The sequence below is a fragment of the Varanus komodoensis genome, unplaced genomic scaffold (assembly GCF_004798865.1).
Source record: "Varanus komodoensis strain SLA01 unplaced genomic scaffold, ASM479886v1 scaffold8, whole genome shotgun sequence".
In the NCBI taxonomy this organism is placed as follows: domain Eukaryota; kingdom Metazoa; phylum Chordata; class Lepidosauria; order Squamata; family Varanidae; genus Varanus; species Varanus komodoensis.
In genome coordinates this window covers 40,940,151-40,963,092 of record NW_025336481.1, presented here as the reverse complement: position 1 = coordinate 40,963,092, position 22,942 = coordinate 40,940,151, and the positions used below count along the sequence as shown (strand labels likewise).

Sequence of the window (22,942 nt, the reverse complement as noted above, 5' to 3'; positions counted from 1 at the left end):
ATATGCGTAGTCCTACCAAAAAGAAACAGAAGCAAAAATGCCTGCTCATCCTTATTTTGGTTAAGCTTCCATCATTTATCCCTCTAGCCTCCATCTCCTTGATAAAAGGAATACAGCAGTAAAGAACAAATCTTAGTTTTCCTCTTCAGTCACTTTCTGTTCTCTCACACCCTGTTTCTGTTCGTTTAGGCAGCTCGTACATTTTTCTTTTTGTGCACAGCCTATTTATTACATTTATATCCTGTCCTTTTTCTTTTTTAATGAATTCAAGATGGTTTACATCATTCTTCTCCTGCTGATCTCAGTTTTATTCTCACAACAACAAACCTTTGAGGTAGGCTGGCCCAAAGTCACCCAATTGGCTGCATGGCTGAATGGGGACTCGAACCCAGATCGCCCGAGTCCTAGTCCCACGCTCTTCACCACTACGCCACCCTGGCTTCTTAGGGGTGGGACCCATCCTAGATACTTGGAGCATAACTGGCTCTGAGGGCATTATTTCCAGCCCAGGGAAATTTTTCATGCCGGGATGTGGTTGGCACATGCCTCTCTATCCCTTCTTTGAAGAGTGGGTGTATCATCTGTTTGCATTCAGTATCTTATGTACCCCAAACATGCATGTTCCAGGTGAAATATAAACAGAGCCTTCTTAATTACAGTAATCATTCCTGAGCAGAGCCCCTAACTTGTTGGTGGCAGAGCGTGAATGTGCCACATCCTATTGCAAGTGGGAAGGTGCTTTTCCTTTGACAAAAGGAAGGAATCTCTGGTTCCAGATGAGCATGTTTCGGGTGAAGAGGTTAAGCTATCCAAAGAGAAATGTCTAGAGCAGCAAGCTACTAAGTTGCTTCCAACTTTTCATATTGGATTTGCTTTTTGATATAACATAACCTACCCAAATCTGAGGTCATCTTTGGGGGTTCTTTGCAGGAGCCCCTTCCAAAGGCAATGAGGTAAATGGCTACCAGGGTGTGGCAGCCTGGTTTTGGAATGCGCTCCCCAAAGAGGGGCACCTGGCACCTACCTTGTATTCTTGGCACCAGCTGAAGACCCATTTGCTTTCCTGGCATCTTTACCACCTAACTTTTAGATTCTGTTTTTAGTTTCTTATGTTTCTGTATGGCTGCTGTGATTCTGTGCTGAATATAGCAATTTGCAGTTACAGGTTTGTTCTTTTAATTTTATTGTGATGTCTGTCTCTAACTTTTGTTCAATTTTAACTTTTAACTGCCCGGAGAACTACTGTTGGGCTGTTTATGAATGAATGAAAAAAGTATCCTAAGAGACTGTCTATCCTGGAAGGCATGGGGAAACAAAACACGGAGTATGAGTTTTTCTCCAGCTGCTTTAGGTGAAATTTTGAAGAAGGTGAGAGAGGCGTCTAAGGGATTGTTCCAACACTTGCAGCCTGGAAGCCAAGCAAGGATTAAAGAAATTGTTAGCCAGCCTAGGCTGACATTTGCCATTCAACAGCACAGGATGGGCTGTTTTGGGAGTCCATGGCTGATGGGAAGACAGTGTAGTGAGCAAAGTTAATTCAGAAAATTCAGGAAGGCTAAAGTGTTTTGGGCTCTTTTTGTTTAATGCAAAAGGTTGTGGGGATGTGTTTCAGGCTTATACATTCTACATGGTATGAAGGAAGTATATAGCATGGTCTTTCTGTTTCTTTTTGGTACAATTATTTGGGGTTACCCAGAGAAAATGTATGGTAACAGATTCAGGAAGGCCAAAAAAAAGCACGTCTTCAAAGAGTAAATCTTCAAATTAGATATGAGTTTAGATGGCTTTAAAGGAGAATCATATAACCTCATGCCAATCTGTGGTTATTGGTCAGGATGGATATCAAAATCCCCAAGTTTGGGATAGGTATGGGAGAGAATTTATGAATTTACTGAATTTTGCATTTACAAAACATTATGCAACAAAAAAAGTTTATTCTTAGAATATCACATCTTCCATTTTGTAAGGGAATTTTCCAATATAAGAGTGCACATGCAAACTCAAATTTTAATTAAAACAAAATTCAGCAATGAATTATAGGGGAAATGGCTTGTGAAAACTGTGTACCAAATGTATGTTATTAGGCAAAGCTGTGTACCAAATGTATGTTATGAGAATGCACATAGAAATGTATTCAAATTTTCATGCAGGATTTTTTGAAAAAATGATTTCCAAGTTTGGGATGAAACAAATTTAACATTGGAAGAATAAGAAAATGCGAGAAGCCAAAATCAAGAGATTCATCCAGCCCTTCAGGAGCCGTGTGCTCATAGCAGTGACTGGGAAGCAGCAGTGGGCTCGGTGCTCGGTGAAGGTTCCTTGCGGGGCCTGTTGAGCTACTTGTGAGAAGGACAAGATTCTGGCTTGGGTTCAGCTGGGCTTTTATGTTCTGTCCTTGAGTAAGAATGACCACTGAATTACGGCAGTGGGGAGAAACACGATCTGGACAAACATCTAAGGAACTTTGAAGAAAGAGGACGGTTTTGATCAAGCCTAGCAAAATTCCTGCTGGGACTGGAGCTGGGACTGAGAGCCCATTCTGCACATCTGCTCATTGATGCCTTTCCCCTCCCTCTTCTCATTCCAGGTATACAAATGCTCTCTGTCCAGCCAGACACCAAACCGAAAGGTTGTGCTGGCTGCAACCGTAAGATCAAAGACAGGTATCTGCTAAAGGCCCTGGACAAATACTGGCATGAGGACTGCCTGAAATGTGCCTGCTGTGACTGTCGCCTGGGGGAGGTGGGCTCGACCTTGTACACCAAAGCCAACCTTATCCTGTGTCGCAGGGACTACCTGAGGTAGGACTTGGCTTTTTCTGCACCTCCAGCATGTCCACCGCTTCTCCTCCCGTCAGTGGTCTTTCCCTCCTGCAGCCAAACCCAAGAAGGTCAGGCCCGACGTGATGAAGAGGGAGGGAGCCGCTACGGAGGCGTGCAGAATGGTGCCAGAGCAGGGGAACGGCCTCCAGTCTCCCGGCGGATTCCCATTCCTTGCACCAGCACAGCCAAGCAATTTTAACAAGGGCGTGCCTTCACATCTGCCCATTTTTAGAGAGTATAACCTTTTTGTAGCCCTGCTTTGACTGCCTTTGGAGGTGGAGGTGGGGTGCAGTTGAAAAGGAAGGTGGCGTGAAAGGGGTGGAACCCCAGTTTCCGCTTGTCTCTAGACAAGCAGCGGGTCGCAGGGTGAAACTGTTTCTGGACTGAACCCGTTCAGGCAGCTGTGGTGCTGATGTTTTTCCAGCATATACTTGTGGGTGCAGGGGAGGCAGGATCTGACATGAAGAAACTTAGCATGGCTAGAAGAGTAAACTAGAGTCCTGCTCCTCGTAATCCTTTATTAGGCAGCAGTAAAGTAGCCAGTCTTGGATTTAAGCATTGCTTTCATTCCACTTTACCCACCTTCCTTTAATGAATGTTGCTACAGCTGGTATGGGGAAAGCTTAGAAGCTGCAGTCTTTTTTTCTTGTCTAAACAAATAAAGTATAGAAATGTGCCTCACACCCCACCCCCCGCCCGAGCAATCCATTATACCTGATGTTTGCTTTACAGAGCACAAACTCTGTTTTTGTTTCAGCTGATGCTCTAGTCCCAGGCACTGTTTTAATGCTCTGGGCATTACCTATGTGTTTCTTAAGCTGCCTTGGGGAAAAAACATATCCGAGGGTAGAATAAGAAAGTAAATAAGCAGCCCTAAATGCATTGGGAGCAAGATATAGGAAGGATTGTCTCATCCCATGCGAAACGTCCACTTGCAAGCATCCCAAGCAAACCTCCATGGAGGCTTTCTTTGCATCTTGTAGGAATTGTAGTCCCGTTTGCTGGAACATGGGACTGGGAGTTCTGTGTTAAAGCACCAGGCTGTAGAATTCCCTTCCCCCAAGACACCCAGTTAGCTCCTAAATTACTGGCATGTCAGACCATGACTTCTGTTGTATCTTCCGTTGGCTTTCCTCCTCCTGATCTATGTCTGCTCCATTTTGCAAAGTTTGTTTCTGGTTCTGTTTAATTATGCTTCAGTGTACACTGCAAATTGCTTTTGTTTGTTATGAACCTCTTTGAAAGGTTGCTGGATTGAAAGGCCAGATTAAAATATTCCATACATTAAGTTTTGTTTGAACTTCCATCATTGTCCTAATAGATTAAGGGCCCCTCTCTGTTAAGACCTCCTCCTGTTCCTTTGTCCGCATGTTTGGATCCAACACGTTTTAGCTGCTCTTTAATGCTGAGGTCCATGTTTGAAAGAACTAAAGCTACCTGTGTCTGCTATAGCCTCCTGAAGTAAATATTTCTTGGAGCAAAGTCTCCACCCACCCCACACAATATGGAGAACTTTAATTTTATAAGAAACATGGTTAGATGCACATCTAACATGTCTTGTGGTGATGTTCTGGTAGCATGAGAGGAGGCAGACAGAATCTCCGTCCTTGTCACAAAAGAACAGCAAAGATTCGGGGCGAGGCAGTAATGTGAATGGTGCACCTTTGCAGCTAGCATTGGGTTTGGTGGCTGCGGCTAGGACTGATGACTGGCAAGGCCTCGGCAATTAGAGGTGGCCTATAAATATATGTAAATAAATAACTGCAGTGCCAACAGCAGGCCGCAACACGGAGCAGCGAGCATTACAGCAAGAAAAGCAATCTGGAGCCTTGCCTTCAGCAATAGCTGCTTTCTCTTTTACTGTACAAATGTTAAGGTTCAGCCCCAGGCACAATTTACTCAGGGTTCCTAGGTTCAAACTTTGTTTCTTTAGATGGGTCAGCACCCCATTGGGATGGGAAAGGGAAACTGAGTGAGAAGAGGGCCTTATAGCATGGTAACCGAAATTTCCTGGGAGACATGTTGGCGTCAGGAGCTGTATGGGGAATCCTCTTCGGGGCTGGGGATCCATCAGCTCGGCTTCTTGAGCTGCAGCCTGGTCTCTTGCAGCCCTTAGCCCAGCTTTGCACCAAGCATGCTCAGCCTTTGCACGGGCCCCAGCTGGGACCCCAACAGATGCCACGCAATGCCAGAAGTTCCTCTTCTGGGCACCTGTTTGCGGATTTGTGCTGCAGAAGAAAGTAGCTGGGTTCCGCAGCAGGAGTTCTTCGAGCGCTTGGGGACTTCAGCTGCTCAGCTCACTTCCTAAGCCAGGGCTGAGCACAGAAAGAAGCCTGATGAGCAGAAGAGCAGTGGATTCCTGGAGGATTGTCGAAATTCTAACAGTAGCTCCAGGAGAGTGCTGGAAATAGCTTGTGTCATAATACTGCAAAAGAGAAAGAAGCACTCTTCATGCTGGCTTCCTTCCTGGCAAAGTTATTCTGGTGGCAGTTGCAGTTAGGGCTGGCTAGAATTGCAAATAGCCCTTTGCTTCCTCCTCTCCCACCCTCTCCAGGATTCACCTGTAGATTCCCTGTGAAGCTTATTCCACTTACCATGATGGTTTTCCTAGTTCAGCTGCTAAAGACAGGGAGCCATGCAGAGCACAAAATAAATAACATAGCAAAACTGTAAGTTCTTATCATTCCCTTTCAGAATTTCCAACAGCCATGAGTACTAGAAACTTGCAACCCTCTTTCATGAAACCTTGATATTCTCGCAGGTATGAATATACAGAGTGCAAGAAATCTGATTTTCCCCTTCAGCAGCAGAGTATTCCCTCCTGATCCAGCTGTCAAGAGGAAGTCCTTTTGATCCAGCCCTTATTAATTTGCCCTTATCCCAGCTGTGGCCTACGGGTCACAATGAAGTTTAGAGAACAAAGATGAAAGGAATGGCCTTCTATTGAAACGGGACAGTTTTCTCTGTTCCGACTGGAAGTGGCTCTCCAAGGAGTCAGCCAGAGCTCTTCCTTGGGGAACAAGTAGACGTGATATTGGGTGGAAGGAATTTAATAGGCATCAGAGCAGAGCAATTTTTGGCAGTATGAAGAGAGTTAACAATTTCCGTCATCACCTCTCCCTCCCCCATGGTGACTGCTGTTAGCCCAAGGAGGCTGCACTTACCGATGGGCAAGTAAATGAAGCTCGTATTTGCCCAGATGTTTAGGCATCAACTTGCAATAAATTCTTGCACATTTGTTTGTGAACACACATGGAATCAAAACTGAGTCTTTTTCATAGTTGCACAACTTTCCTCCACAAAATAAAAACACAGCTTTGGAATTTTGCAATACGCATATGCAATGCAGTTTTGTTTCTCTGAAACTTGGACAGTTTTGATGTAAGTGTACATTTCAGCTTGCAAATATTTTCAGTGAACAAGTTCTCCGGTTTGCACTTGCTTTTGAGATTGTGAACGGGGCATGCTCGACTGTCTTGCGACTACAGATGAAATTCTTGCTCACTCCAGGCATCAATAAAAGGCATGTGTGGAGAACTTTGAGGGGACTGCAGTGGGAGGAAAGGGTTTTAAAAGCCCTGCTGTGTGCCGCGATCAGCCTTTTTTCTCCCAAGATGTATGTTAACAATCCATTGAGGTCAGGCCTAGCTTGCCTTCAGGTATAGCAGTTTAGGTTCTTCGAAGCCCAAATGTTCAGAATTGGATCTTGGCCCTCTATGCAAGCATTTCATAGCCTCTGCTGCCCAAATACCATGGCTAAATTCAAAATAAGGTAGGCTTTCCCTGTTCTAGAACTTCAGTTTAAAAATTTGGGTATATTCTTAAGTTGAAATGTGACTTTGGAATTTGATACCTTGGTGGCTTTGTTAACTCATTCAAGATGCTTGATTTCATTACTTGACAGGAGAGTAAAACTTGTCAAAGACTTTGCAATCTTGTTATCTGATAGTTATTCTTATGTGTGTAAATGCTGAATATTATAAGGTCACTATGTCAGTTACTGATATTAACAAAGTATTTGCAACCTTGCTATTAAAATTTCATGTAGAATATAGGAAGAGTATAGGAAGCAAAGCAATTTCAACTTTATAGTTAAGGCAGGACTGATTTCAAGGGATGTGAACTTGGCAATATTTTTTTACCAGTTTCAGCTTCCATTTTAAATTCCCACTTTTTGTTTATTGCCTACATGGAAGCTTGCATTCATTGAAACCTGAGCACATGGGAATGTATATTTGAAACCAGCATACCAGTTTTCCAGTATATTATGCCAGGATTTGCATATTCTTATATCTTAATGTACCAATTTCCAACATATTTCACTTGAGTAATTTTTTTCCAGAAATTCTTGAATCCTTTCCCAGTTAGCCTGAGATTAATTTAGGAGAGCAGTGAACTTGTCCATATCTACTTTCCTTATAAGATAAGTGAGCAAGCAGCAAAATGAAGCCCCTTTCCATGGCAATCTAACTAGATGCAGCCTCAAACCTAGCTAGCCCATGGCTCCTGGGAAACAACTTGACAGACGTTTGCTAAAAGATTGAATGCTCCTATTACCTGGAAATGTATATTTGAGCAGCTGGACTAGTGTGCCACTGATCTGTTTTCCACGCACTAGAACTTCTGGTACTATTGAACTCGCTAAGGGTGTCGCAATGGGAAGGCAGACCTGCGGTGGTAGGACACAATGCTTTATACTCAGAAGGTCCATAGTTATCACTGGTCTAAAAGGTCCAACAGCAGGTGATGGGGAAGCCCCTTCCCCACCTGAAACTCTGAAGATCCATGACCAGCCTGAGTTGACTGGTTGGACTAAGTGAAGAAATAAGCTGCCTTGTCATAAGGTAGCTTCCTGTGTTCTAAAGGATGGGGACTGTGGTCGTACTAGTACATTTGGAAGCTGACGTTTCTGTGCTAGGAAGCAAGTATTATATACTTGTTTGAATATGCATCGTTGAAATGTAATGGTGAGAATGTGGGATGAGCCAGTTCTAACGTTGACATGCTGCCTTCTGGACCTTCCTCCAAGTCAACAATTCCTGTTCCTTCAAGTGTTGATTAAGTTGTTGTAATTTATGCTGCAATGTTAGCACTAAAAATGCATTTTCTTGGTATAATAAATGGAAGGAAACACACTTTTTTAAAAAAAGCACACTTTTCCCAGGTTGAAATGTGTGCTTTTCCTGTTTGAATGAACTGGAAGAACAGTTCACAAATAAAAGGGCAAGCAAGCTAAATCTCCAAAATGCATATTTTTAAGTGAGGTCTAGAGAACTTCAGCAAGTTCAAACATCTCTGGTTCTCCCTTCCCAAACAGAAACAGGGTCCACCCCATTCCTTGCTTTGTGTGTACTTTACTTTTCCCAGAATAAACATGTCCACATCCTTCACCTTTCTTTGGGGGACTTGTTTTTCGTACCTCTGTTCATTTTCACCGCCCTCCTTGGAACCTATTCCAGTTTTTCCACTGCCTCCTTAAGATGCACTTCCAACAACTGGGCTCAACAGTCCAGAGTAAGTCTTACTAGCCTGGGGAAGGAGCAGCCCTCTCGATAGGAGATTGGTCTTGGGTTCAGTCCCCTGCTCCTGATCCAGCTTTGGACCTTCCTCCCAAAGATAGCAGGCTCTTCCTCCCAGTGATAGCTTGCCTATACTCAAATGCGCTGCTTGTGTTAAGCTCCGAGTTGATGCACTTAACATAATTGCAGACAGTCATTTCCCTCATTGCATCTGCATGTACTTAGCTATGCAGTGAACCTGTACAAAGAAATCTCCGTTTTTATGCTAATCCTAGAGGTAGTTAAGCGTGCTCCCTTTTGTAGGCAAATAAGCATTTATATGTAGTCACCAACTGGATGGGGATACAAAGAATAAATTACATATGCTAATGACCAGATTAGGGTTAGGTTGCAGCTCTGTAAGCTTTCCCAGAATCCATTCCTTGATTTTAAATCACTTGGAACAATGCAATCCAAATGGGGATTCACTTGTAACTTGTGCCCCAGGTTGTCAAAGGACAGTTCTCTATTCTGATGGTGTCCTTTATATGAAAGGCTATCCAGTCTAAGTCCAATGTAAAGATCCTTTAGAAGGGAAAACTGCGACGCTTTGAAGCTGCCCATCAACAGGGGGTAGGATACTAAACAGACCCACAGGGCACTGGGCTAGTTGTCCACGCTACAGTGAGAGAGGCTGCTTTTTTACTTGAATTAGAGCATTTTAACATGTAAAATGTGTCAGAACATAGGCCAGGCCCCGCTGGATCAGACCAAAGGTCCAGCTCATCCAGCATTCCATATACATGGTGGCAACCCAGCTGCTCACAGCATCCCTCCAGCAGGATGGGGACAAGGCCTCCTCCTGCCCGAGTAAATTGACCTAAGCAAATGCATTGCTCTTTGTCCTTTCTTTCTTTGATGTTGCGTTCGTATCCCACCTTTTTCCTCCTGCAAGGAGCCCAGGACAACTCACTTGATTGTTGATCCCCTCCATTTAATCTACTCAGCAACTCTTATGAAGTAGGGTGTGATGAGACTGTATGACTGGCCCTGAATCACCCAGTGAGTGGGGGCTGGAATTCAGATCTCCCAAGTCCCAGTCCACCTCTCCTGCCACTCCGTCACACTGCCTCTTTTTTGTGATGCGTTTCTTCTCTTTTTGCTCTAGAGAAATGCCCATGCCCGCTGTAGAAGGTATGGCTCCTGTGCAAAGAACACAGTTTACTGGTGCCCCCTTCTTTCCCTCTCTTGATGGACTTTTTTGCAGCAGTGACAAACAAAGCTATGTATATGTATGTCAGGATTCGGCAGGAGACCACAGCAAAGCACTGAAGGTGGAACTGAGCAGAGAATTTCAGCTCCTGATCATGTCTTCTGTGCCATTAAGCATGTTCTAGGCTGCGATGGCTCCGAAGACATGGAATACCAACCTCGCCAGGTAAAATCCTCGGAGCCAAGAGCGCTAATTCCTGTGCCTTGTCAGAAGCATGGCATACTCTCTGCATAGGCCCACTGCAGCTCCACGGAAAGTGTTTTAAGGGTAGAATCTTAGTATAATGTTTAAAAATGGGTTTTGAAAGGGGGATGGGGTGCCTCAGACTTGGCACTCTAAAATGACAATACCCTGAGCGTATTTTGAGGACGGTTTGTTTTCCACCTGACTTGCATGGCAGCCCCTGTGTTGGTGCATTCAGGGACAGCTCGGTGATCAAGCACTTGCCTTCCGCAGCAGGAGGCATCTTTTTCGAGAAGCATCTTCTGTACCCCTGCCCAAAGGGAACTGGGCATAGAGGAAAACTCAGACTTCACCCTGTGATAGAGATTTTCTTGCTGAAAGTTACTCTGAAAACTTAGTGCAGCCTCCGTTCTACATCATAAGAACGTAAGCGAAGGCACGCTGGAGCAGACCGAAGGTCATCTAGTTCAGCATTCCAGACACACAGTGGCTCCTTTTGAAATTATAAATACATCCTGAACTAGAAAATTCATCATCTAAGGAAGCCTGTGGATCAGCTTTTAAAGTTAGGATGTTTCGCCAAAACTTGCTTCCCCTTAATTTGCGCCCATTGGTTCTAGTCACGGCTTCTAGAGCAATAATGAACACATCTGCTGCATCTTCTGCATGATAACTCTTCAGACATTGTGAAGAGCACTACCATGTCTTCCCCTTAATCTTCCCCAGAGATGCCCATCTCTTTCAGCTGCTGCTTAGTTGACTCACTGAGGTTGAGAATGTGACCTGGAATGCTTCCAGGGTATACTACTGTGTGTAGATGCTGCAGGAGGCGACATCCTCCCGCAACACGTGGGGAAACTACCTTCTAGGGAAGCTTGTCTAGCATGGGCTGAGCTGCTCATTGAAGAGCCCTTGTGAAGCTTTTCCCTTGCAAAACCCGGCACTGCACAGAGCATGGCTTAAAAACATGAATAGGTAGGGATTAGTGAATGAATAGTATTCAGACTCTCCCAAGATTCTCCAAACAGCATCTTTTTGCCTCTGGCCTCAATGCCCACTGATATTTGCAATCACTGTTTTACACAGATGGGAAAATTGCATCACACAGCAATCGAATGTGAAAGTTGTGCAAAAAAGAAAAAAAAAAGCACAGATGTTGAAAGTTGTGCTAATTTCCCCTGTAGTCTAAAACAATGTGAGCTTAAAAAGTCTGAATTTTTGCAACCTGCAGTAAATTGAGCAAAGAAATTGACAGCAGTCAAACATGAGCACGTATCTGAGAATCTGTGGATGTTTTCAGCCAAAGCATGCTCATGTCTGGCGTTCCAACAGGGCTTGCAAGCAGGAAAAATGCCCATGCATCTCTTAAGTGTATGAATTGGGACTTGATGAGGGAGTGAGCTTGCTCAAGATAGCATGTGTGTATAAGGAGCAGCTGTATCGGAAATGTGTTAGTGGGACTGCCCCAGCAGGCCTCCTCTTGCTCTTTTCAAAGTAATAATAATGTGAAGAAACAATGTGCTGACATAGTGAAAGGTCCAACAAACTATGCAGAACAAATATAGTAACATTTAAAATACGAGGTGCATAACACATATTGGGATTGGCAGATGCAGATTGGGGGTGATGTAAGAACTTGGAGAAGTGTGAGTCTCATTTGTCTGGTTTTATTTATTCTAAAACTGGATGATGCTATTCATCAGTGAGCCTAAGATGGCTAAGGACAAAAGTTAAAACAATAACTTAACCATTTAGCGGTTTTACAGGGAGCAAGAAATGCAGCAAAACAGCTTTTGCCTGTTTATTATGCTGTTGTAAAAAGGATAAGGCAGAAGCTCCTGAACGCAGAAGCTCCTGAACACTTTTCTGTGAAACTCTAGTTATATTCCCTGCCTGTATGCAGACATAATATTTAATTTATCGAGCATCTTACTAATACATACACATCTTTCTCCTAGAGATGAGAAATGCTTGTTTAGTGCACTGATGTCTTGCTGTAATTCAGATTGGCAGAACATCCCTTTGTAAGAACATTCCTTTTGTACAATCTGTTACCCCTGACTAATGGCCGTTGTGGTAACAACACTGCAGACTTTTGACGGGAGGATTTTTCACTGAAAGCAAGTAAGGTGGGTGGTATAGGAATCTGCCCTCCGGTTTGGTCTCAATCCAGGCCTCTAGTCTCACAGTCATTGTGCAGAAAGAAGCATTTATGATGTATTTCTTGGCAGGGCCGGGAAACCAGTTCGGGTACTAGAACAGCGTTTTGGAACTAGCATCACACTTCTAATACGGTTAGCAAAGATCAAAAAGGGAAGAATTGATGGCAGAGCTTTGCATCCACTTTCCATTCCAAATTACCTGTTTGGTGCAATCTCCAGGTGGCATGCCTTTCCCCAGGGAGTCTTGGGAATCGTATTAGGTACTGTGTCATTGTCCCTCACAGAACTACAAGCATCAGGGTTCTCTACAGAGAACTTTCTGTCTGTTACCTGTGCAGAGATGTCCTAAGGATTGCTACCCCTTGGTGCACCTGAGCTCACATACATATATTTTCTAACTGGCCATCTGTAACTCCTTTTCACAAAAGGGAATGAGTAGAAGGGGACAAACCCTAACCTCGTGCCTGCGTTATTGTGCAGTTTGGCATACTGCCTTAGCAGCACCAACATCCACCTTAACCATTTTGATCTAGAAGCACACCTGGTTAATAATACGAATATTGTTCCTGCTAACAGATCGTGCAGGTATATGCCATTTGGAGAGGTGGTTTACATGCTAGGCTGGGAAGCCAGGAGATGTGGGTTCATTGCATTAGGACGTGCAGACTTCTGAAAGCGTGCCTTTCTCTCAAAAATAAAACAAAACAAGATGTCACACTTTATCCTACAGGGGAAGTGTGCAATTGGGTGCATGCTTGGAAAAGCATGTGCGATTTTTGTGTTTGAAATTCATGTTTGGCTATACAAAAGAAAAAAAAAGGTGCTCACTTTTGGGCGATAAAAGCATCAAGGTGAAAAACAAAGACCCTTAACCAGTTCAAACATCATTCACTCTTCCACTGCTACTCCTGGGATATCTTGCATCCGTTTCTGATCTACGTACCGGGTGTGGGAGCAGCTTCATGATAGAATGCTGCCCGTCTCTGCTCCTGAACTTAGTATCTGGCCACATGGTCGGGAAATAAATGAATGCATGGCAAGTATAGGTAATTCAGTTGCATTAACTAATGAGCTTCATTGAATGCAATGGAAATGCGAAAGTACAGCTGCAGAAGCTGGTAGCAATGTAGGTCAATCACTCTTTTCACTTTGGGTTTTTAACTAGGCGTACCCTGCTGAGCGGCCAATGACTACAAAGTGCCGTTTCGTTTCTGATTTAATTTTGGCAGCATTTTATCGAAGAGCAGCTATTCACACACACAGCTAAATTATTTTTGCTGTTTGAGACTTGAACTCCAACTCTATGATGCTGAATGTTGGAGTGTGCATATCGTAGTAAACACAAAGATTATAGGTGCCATATATATACGAGAATATTTTTTTAAATCCCTTTCTGCATAGAAATTGAATTAGTACATTTTATGCAAGTGTCATAATAAATATTCCAACCAGGCAAATGGCTTGTGTAGAAAGGATTATCAAGCTCAATGCAGGAGAAGTTTTTTTTAGCCCTTTAAGCATACATAGAAGCTTAATGGTTTCTTCTCGTCTCCTTTCCCCCCTCCTATTATTTAAATTTTTCTTTTCTATGCCTGATAATTAGACTTCTCAATTTATTTCAGGTTTTAAGGGTTGGTCCAGGAAGAAGCTTCCTTTACAGCTGATGTGATGCTAAACTGTTGAAGAAAAATAGGCCAGACAGTCCTTTTGGGTAGCTGAGGCACCCCTCCTCCCTCCCAGCATTCGCCACAAAGCTCAGGCGAGTGATGGTTCTCCTCATTGAGCCCCACTGATAGGAATGACAAGGTGTGGCACCGGCTGCCTGGCTGATTGTGCCCTGGAAGTCACATCTGTGTTCCGTTCATTTGACTGCTACCCTTCTCCTCCCCATCAGACACTTGTGGTGGGCGATTTACTTTGTCTCCTAGTCAGGCAGACTCTGGGGAAAGTGCTGAAAGATGCACCCCAGGACAGCGCCAGCTGCACCAAGCCTACCGACCCCGGGCTAGCCCAGACAACATAAAGGCATCTTGCGGGCAGCAGGCAAGGAGACTCCCCATACCGGCTGCCACAAAAGTAGCAGAAAAGCTCTCGAATATATTTTTCCAGACCCAAAGCCCAAGGTGTAGAACTTGGTCACGCCTGGGGCTGAAGTCTTCTAAGATACCAGAGATGGTTTGCCTCTGGTTGTTGCATGTTCGGTAAAGAAATACAGGAAGGGACCAGACTTCTGAGGTAGAAATAGGTCCTCTTGCAGCAGGTGCTCTGTGTGCTTGAGGGACTCTTCAGATGGAAGGATCAGGTAGCAGGGAAAGACCTTGCTCAGCCTAAAACCCGAGGGATTGCTGTTGCCAGTTGAAGTGGAAAACGCTTCTCATCTTCAGCAAGCAGTCCGTCCTGGTCCAGAGCAGCTTTCTGCAATACCAGAGGCACCACCTTGTCCACCTAGGCCAGGGTGGGCAACCCAGGCCCGTCCGAGTTGGGCTGGGTGGATTGCAGGGGGTGGGAAAGGGGTCTAGAGCAGCTGTGGGCTGCCAGAAGAATCACAACTTGCCCAAAAACAAAGGATGCTGTCAGTCTCCATGGGAGGAATGACTGAACTTGCTCTTTGTCTGTGACATGTCCCGCCATCGAGAGCGGGGCCAGCCTCTTCCCATCTAGTTGCCCCGGAGTGTGTTGGTTGTGCTCGGCAAAATGACATCATGGAGCAGCTGCTCTTTGATCTCTGGGCTTATCTGTACCCCCAAGTGGGCCTGTGGGATTCACATCCCTTCGTGCAACTCTGATATGCAAGTGAGGCAGACCATGCATTTGAAATGCCCCTGGCAAGTCAAAATGGGTTTTTTAAATTGTTGCTGCTGTTGTTACAGTCACTAAGACTGTGATACTTTAATGTTTAAAACATTGATTTTTGTTAGTATAGCTGTCAGTAAATATCTGCACTGTTTTCCATTCATACTGTATCAGAATAGTCATGTCAAAGGGCACACAAAGGTATTTGAAGTGGGAGAATTGTCCATGCACCTTTTTTCCTTGATACCTTCACTTAGGCATGTAATAACCTTTCTTTCCACATGTTCTTTTCCAACATTTTTCTTAAGCAGTAAATGCTTAGGGAAGTGCCTGACTCTGCCTAATCTTGGAAGCTAAGCAGGGTTGGGCCTGGTTGAAATCTGGGTGAGTGAACTAAATGTTGTGAGCTACCCTAACAACTTCAGCTATGGCCAGTATAGAAACTTAAAATAATAATAAAATTGGGGAGAGGAATTTGAAGAAATGGTGTTCCATCTTCCATGTATGTGCTGGAATTCAGACCTTAAATTCAGCACAGTGCTGCATGCTAGCAGAGCTTTAACTTATTTGGCATTATGGGATGAAGTAATTGGACATGTGATCCTCCCAATTTTGAGAACTTGGAGAAGATAATAGATACATCACAGTCTGGCCCTGGGAGTAATTTTAAGTGGATGCTAATTTAGCTGGGCTAGGAATGGATAAAGATAATTGTTTGGACCAAATCATTGTACATATGAATGGGAATGCATTTACACACAATCTGCTTTTTGTGGAATGTTCACAATGCAATTCACAGCTCAAAAATGTGCATCATAGGAGATAGGACATGCCAAAAATGCATAATGTTCAGATAACATCACTTGCAAAAAGTGCACATACTAAGAAAAGTGTACACAAAATTCTGAGGATTTATTTCAGGGGTACACTTCACAAACTGACAGAGAAGTAGACCAAAACAAACATATTGTTAGGGAAGTGAGAAACTTAGTGAAACCGAGATTAGTAACATGACAACCAAAGATTCCCGACCCCTACGTCTCAAAGGTGGAGGAGAAACGGAAGTGCTGCAGCTACTAGGCTTACTGCTATCCAAACCACAGTATGGTTATACAAGTATTTTGTCTTACCTTGTTTTCCTTTAATCACTTCTAGAACTTCTAAACTTGATCTTATAGGTAATACTGGTAAGGATATTTACTTCTTCATCACTTGAGAATAGTTGTTCTTTGTGCAGCCATCTGCTATAAAGATATTGATCCTAAATAGTTCGTGTTTTGTATTATTGTATGAATTGTGACTGCCCAGAGAGCTTCAGTTATTGCTGTTTCTGATATTGTTCATGATGCATTTTGTGGCACGTGGTCACAGCTCATGAGTCATTTGACTGAGCTCATCTCCTGGATTATCAGAACAATCGTTGTGAGTGGGGTGGTTTATTCAGTTATGACAAAAGATAATCATCCCAGCTTGGACTATATGAACATCATTTTTGTTTTTTTTTGGTATAGGCCAAATCCAGTAACTAAAAAACATTTCCGATAATAAATTGCTAAGCTACACCAATTCATGCGATAGCTCAGGCTCAGCTTTCTGGAAGACTTGCTCAGTGAAGTTACAGCATCCCGCATCTTTTAGTGGTTAACAAAGCATTCTTCTAGAGTGAGACAAATGTCTGTAACTCCAGTTGCTGTGTGTGTGTAGGGGAGGGGTGTCTGTACTCTTAAGCACCGGTAAGATTGACTTCTTCTACCTTGGTGTGGAAAGATACTAAATTCTGTAGCCTAGGAACTGAGTCCTGAGCATGTCTAGGGGTTGGAGAGCTGTAGTTTAGGGATAGGTCTTTAGGTGGAATCCAAACACAGTCTGGTTTTGCACCATGCACATCCAGACTGCCAGGATAGCTGGGACAGGCAAACGTACTGGGTTCTCTTCCTGATTAGTTGTCAAACTTAGTGTAAGCTTGAAGTTCCTAGCATGGATACTTGAAAATACTTGAAGTCCCTACCTTTGTAATACACTTAAGAATCTGGAGTAGAACTGTACTGGATGTTCTCTTGTCCTTTCTTCTTTTTCTTACTTTGGAATCAACAATTTGGGTGGAGTAGAAATTCTTTCCAGGAGGCCAACAGACTACTCCCCCCCACAAAAAAGCCCGTTCAGCATTCTATTCACACTATTTATCCACCACAGTTGTTTCCATGCCCCACCCCTTAACAAATTTGTGACATCTCAGGTGTTCTGGTTCTGAGTGTACAGTTTCACGAGAGCATCCCTTAATGGCCTGCATTAACCAGGCCAGACATACCTGCAGAAGCATCTTCTGCCATGTGGATGGCAGACTGAATGAACCTCTGGTGGAGAATTTTGAGAGGGCCTATCTTTCTGTTGCTTCCTGCAACGGAGCGAAACTATATTTGTGAAAGTCACTTCTAGAGATGTCCACTGAAGAAGGCACTCCATCCGCCTCATGGCACTTCAAGACATGAAAGACTAAAGCAGGATGGAGTTGATTTAAATCATTATTTTCTATGTAATTTGCATGCATGCATGCGTTACCAGTGGGTAGAAGAACATCATTGAAATAGTCCCATACCGGGTCTCTCTTGCAGCCTACTACAATTAAAGCTCTTCCCCTCAAGGGAAAGAATAATATGGTAAACCTCAGGCTAAACACAAAAAGATCCAAAGGATCTTTTCTTGGGGAGTATTCTGCCCAAAATGTTTCCCTGTCATTGTTACTGCCTTTGCCCCGTCTCCTCGCCCTTAGCTTCTTGTGCAGGTCTATTCCACTTCCAACACTCTTCCTCTATTCATTGAATGTTTCTGAAACTCCGCACTTAAGGGGTTGACTCTGTGTTCATAGGTCTGCAAAGGAACAATGAGATTAAAGTCTTTTTCTGAACTTTGTATGCTATTTCATAACACTTTTGCTGTGCAGAAGGGGCATGTGATCTCTACAGACACAACTTCACAGTTTTGAGAACTGCAAAACCAACCTCAGTTTTGATAATATCTTCTAGAGAGAAAAGTTGCCCAGTAATCTTACAGAAACCTCTGGAAGTGCTTGGCATTGTGCATGGATTAATGGAATTCATTTACCAAAAAATCAAACATTGCATGAATATACAGCCTCATGCTACATCAAGAACGAATCTTTATTTCATGATGAATAACCTTTGCACTATAATATATCTTATAATGCCCAGTTCCACAAGCCTCACTCTTTCCCCCAGTCCCTGAATGTTTCCTGGCTTTTGTGGAGCCCCTGCATTTTAAAGGATCTAAATTTCTCTCCTAAAGCTTCAATACTGGCAATAATTGCTTTCCGCAAAAATAAGATGGCCCTTTCCTTTTTGTCCCACCCCTCAAAAGAATAGAAGAAAAGCCATGCTGGGTTGGACCAGTGGTCCATCCAGTCCAGCACTTTGTACACATGGGGGCAAACCGCAGGATCCTGTGAGCAGGATGGGTGCAAGACCGCCTCTTGCCCAAGCTCCTCAGCAGCTGGTACATGCAATAGAGGAGGTGGCCCATAGTCAGCAAGGCTGGTAGCTGCTGATAGCCTCCTCTTCCATGAATGTGTCCTACCCCCTTTGAAAGCCCCCCAAAAGGGCATCCTTCAATGGAATGTGACCCCTGAAAACTTCTTCAGAGTAGAACTTAATCCTTGAGCCAATAGAGATTTGGCACCTGCACCCCAAACAATTACAGTGCCTGAGGCAATATACTCTAACCTTTATCCTTCCCTATATGCATGTATACATGTCCCTGCATATAATTATGAACTTACCGTATCAATTTTCTTTGCCTTTCTAAACATATTTTATCCCCAAATGCCCATTTTAACATGTTCTGGGATTTTGCGCAGAGATCTGCATCCCAGCATTCGGAGAAGAGTGAAATCCAACGAATAATTAGATTTTGATCAGCCTATTAGACCAAAAGGTGTGCTTCTGGTCAATTAGCAAAGACTGAATTCCTCAAAGCATCCGTATTCAGGGATGCTGCTCGCTGATGCCTGGCCATTTGCCGTCTGTCTGGCAACACGCATTAAAATGATACTACTTTAAAGCAACCCTCTTTGCGTCTGTTTCTCATGAGTCTTGCTATGCATTCAGAAGGGTCTATTGATCGTCCGTATTCCTTTGTGAGCCCTAGATGTGCTACTGAATGTTGCCTAAAGTGAAGCTTTAAGGCAAATTTTGCGGTTCCTGCCAGCGTAAAATATCTGAGGAATTTTGAGAGCGCCAATGTTTCGATAAGGTGAGTGAAGTTTCTTTGCACATCCCTGGAGGAGGGAGGCATATATATCACCTTGGTTTCATTTTTTAAAATGTTCCAGTTCTCTTGATGGCAAAGGCTTAGTGCTCAAACTGATGAAGTGAGAAAATTAATTCCGTGAATAGATGTGGAACAAAAGATCATGAGGCTTGGCGTAAGGCAGGTGTTGGGCCGACACAGTTCTTGCAACCCCCCCCCCCCCCCCGGTTAAATAGTCTTGGGAAGCAAAGTCCACATGACTGTGGGGCTGGAGGGCTGAGACCCAGCTGTCGTTACTCCAGAGCAAGTGTGGGGAGGGTTAAACCTCCCTTCCCCACCATTTGATACCTGGAATTCCACCTATTCAGTGTAGTGTTAAATATCTTTAATAGCATTTGACCTTAAGGTGATGCGACAGCCAACTTGATAAGGCCTCTGAGCACATGTTTAGGTTTCAAAATGCAACAAGGAAAAATTGGGAGAATTGGAGAAACTTTTCCAACAGAAAAAACTATTTTCTCATGAACATGAATTGCATCCGGCCCACCCTTGCATCGGCTGGGTGAGAGGGCCTGCATTGCAGCCAATTTGGGCGCACAATCTAAGGCTGGGGGTTTGTCAGTTTTTGGTTGGATATTTTTACAGCTACAGAAAATGTTACCACATCGATTGTTCTGCACTCAGGAACCACAGTATCTTGATCAGTGTCGACATGGAACAGGAATTAGTAGAACTGGGGGCAGTTCACGTTGCATGGAAATGGATCGGCCGTAAGATCTGTGAGCAAAAGGTGACACCTGGAATTCACGCATGGGACAGGCAGGTGCCTGCTTGTAGTCACGTGTCATAACCACCTCTTCCCAGAATGTGAAGTTAGCCTGTGCAAAAGCAAAACCACCTAAACAAAACCCGTCCATCTTCTATGGAGATTTTGACTATCGAACTCTCCGAGCATGTGCACAAGGCTGTTTGGCAAATACCATGTTTAGGGCCCAGCCTAATTTACATGTCTGAACTTGGAGGATTGCAAGCATGCTGTGCTGAGCAAGAAAAGCCATCTGTGCTTGCCCGCTCCTGATGCCTCTCGGAGGTCGCTTTTCCGTTCCCGGAGAGTGGCTGGCACAGGTGTTTCCATGCCACCCTCAAAGAGAGAGGCAGGTTGGAGCTCTGAGGCCACAGAGGTGTCTTCGGTCTTTCTGTTCAGAATTGAAAAGATCCTACGCCCCTGACCCCGCAAGCAATCTCTGGAGGCCATGGGATCGTTCCATTAATCTCCTTTGTGGAAAAGAATGCAAACTAGGGTTTTGTTGCGTTCATTTGACTAGGCCTGGAGTTGATGCTAGACATGGATCCAGAAAGGGAAGGGGGAGTCAATGGCTTGGTTTGCAAATCACCCTGCAACACAGTATGGGATGTGGGCGCCCAGCAAAGTGTGGGGAATGACCTAGGCCCCAAGACATGACAATCCATACCCAGCAAGAAGCCAGCGGGTCCAGCCCCCTGCTGTTGCGGGACACCATCCCACTTAGCGTAAATTAAAGAACGAGCCAAAGTTCCTCTTCGAACAATCGCCAGCCACAGACCGTTTTCCTTGCAGGCTTTCTTTATTGCTTCCAAGTAGAAATCACCCAGAATGCATCTCTGAGCATGCAAAGAGCAGTTTGCTGAACTCAGTCTAGTGGTTACCTGCAGGAACTCATAACTCCAGAGTTCATAACTCTCCTTATGAACATGCCTGGGCCCCATCCCCCCAGGGAGGAACTTTGTGCAAGAGAGATGCCTCCCCTCCACGTGCTGCTCATTCTGTCGGACCTCCCCGTCTGCCGACACCTCACCGCACGGTTGAGAGCAGAGGGGCTGGCCTGCGTGTGAGGATTCCTCATTCTCAGAGACGCCTCCCACTGGCTGTGCATCTTGGCCATCTCCAGGAACCCGCTGGCTTGGTGAAGCACCTGGCCTTGACATAATCACCTTGGCTGCCTTCATCTCAAGAGTCTTGACCTAGTCCATCCTCCCCAGTTTCGGTGTAAGACTCGTGGCCCGCGGGCCAATTGCCGGGGCGGGCGGGGCACGGGGAAGGGGCCTGCGGCCTTCAAAGCGCCAGTGGTGCCCGGGCTGGCCTCTGGATAAGCGGCCCCCCACCACCGCGGTGGTGGAACACTTGATGCGGCCCAGCCTCACCCAGACTCTACTTCCAGCGGCCCCCAGGTCAGCTGAGTTTGAGACCCCTGGTGTAAGATGTGTCACATTCCAGTTCCGAATCCTCGTCTGGAATTCAGCCAGCAGTCTGTGAGAATGATTGCCCAGGACCACCATCCAGGTCACTCCCAACAGGGATGGTTAACAAGGCACCACAGCTTACCGTGCGCACTTACGCAGTGCAGACGAGGTCGGTCACTGGTAACGTAAGTATTGCTTGCGAGCACTAACTTTAGAAGTGCTGCAAATTGAGAATTTGCCAGCATCTTAACAGTTCTGTCATGGTCCTCCACTCTCTTGCCAACTTCAAGAAAAAATATTAATTAGGCTCGCAATGTTCACACAGTTTTAATTAGTTGGATTAATGGATTAGAGCACTTTGGCTGGAAAGGCACCCTTGAAAATTTGATTTTTTTAAAAGCACCGTTTATAAAAACCACAGATGGTGAATGTCATCTTAAAAGGCATTTTCTCCTATGCAAGACATGGTGGTTTACTGCTACAGAATGGTAAACTGGTCCGCTCCAGCTAAATCTCATTAACCAATGCATGGTGCTTTACAAATGTTCGGTGGTGAACTGCAATCTTTTCTTAACCTCTCTCTGGCAAAAAACCAAAAACAAAACTTGGTGGGATGGTGATGACAAGAATGCAGCCTTCAAGGCAACTGAAAAGTTCCACGGAGTCTGCAAAGTTGCCCGCACCATTCAAAGATGGCGCCTTGTACAATAAATGTTTCTTTTTAATTCCCATCTCCATGCATAGGCACTTCACTAAGAGTCATACTCTTAACCAGCTCAGGATGCAATCTTATGCATATTTTTTAAAAGGTTATAGAGTTGGAAAGGGACGAAAGAGACTATAAGCTACCCCAAGGACTCCAAGTTAAACCATCCCTAGCAGATGCCTGTCCTGCTGCATCTTGAATGGAAGAGCCCACCACCTTCCTGGGTCATTGGTTCCATTGTGACCTTGCTCCAAGGGTCGGGAAGTTCTCCCTGAGGCTCAGCTGGAATCTGGCTTTCTGTCGCTTGAACCCATTACTCCATGTCCGGTGCTTTGGGATGATCAAAAGGAGATCCACGCCTTCTGTGTGACAATCAAGGGTTAGTCAGACTGGCTAGGGAATGCCATTTGTGGGAGGTCTTCTGCCAAATGTTGGGATGGGGGTCAAGCTCCCTGCCCAAAGGTTGGCTAAGGGATTCCTTGGACTCCGTGGGAAAGCTGCTGCGCTGGTGGGGCAGCACTCCATGGACACAGAAGTCCTGCTGGTGGAAAAGCATAACATGGGGCATTCCAGGTGCATGTTGAGATGGTCCTGGGTCCACAGGGTCCAGCCCTCTTTGTTCCGTAGACATACCCATGGATGGGATCCCCCACTAACACCAGCCTGAAATCAGCACCATTATTTTCCATCCTGTTGGTGTCAGAGGGAGAGAAGATGTTTAAACCATGAGGGAGAGGGGTGAGGAAAAGCCATCATGGCTTTCCATTGCTTGTGCCAACAGGAAGTGGCGATGCTTCTGCCGTGCAACTTCTCCTCCTCCTTTCTGATTGCTGTGTAGGCCTTCACTTGGGTGACGCCCCGATTACGATGCTTTTGTTAGTTTGGATTTCACCTTCCAACAGCACCTTCGAATATGGCCATTGGCCTGGAACTCTTGGAATTGTAGTTCCATACATTTAGAGGGTTGCTGTCACCCCTTGAGGCAGGGACTTGGCTTCTCCAATCTTTACAGTTGGCACTAG

General features: G+C 44.7%; 1 protein-coding gene across 1 annotated transcript in view; it reads left to right on the top strand.

The window, feature by feature from the left end:
* The first annotated feature begins 2,470 nt into the window (after nt 1-2,470).
* The window catches only part of LMO3 (LIM domain only 3), a 74,711-nt gene continuing 54,239 nt past the window's right edge, over nt 2,471-22,942 (top strand). The window contains exons 1-2 of the mRNA XM_044455452.1: nt 2,471-2,480; nt 2,588-2,801. Coding sequence (XP_044311387.1) covers nt 2,596-2,801 — 206 coding nt within the window. The 5' untranslated portion in view covers nt 2,471-2,480; nt 2,588-2,595. The remainder of the gene's footprint in view (nt 2,481-2,587; nt 2,802-22,942) is intronic.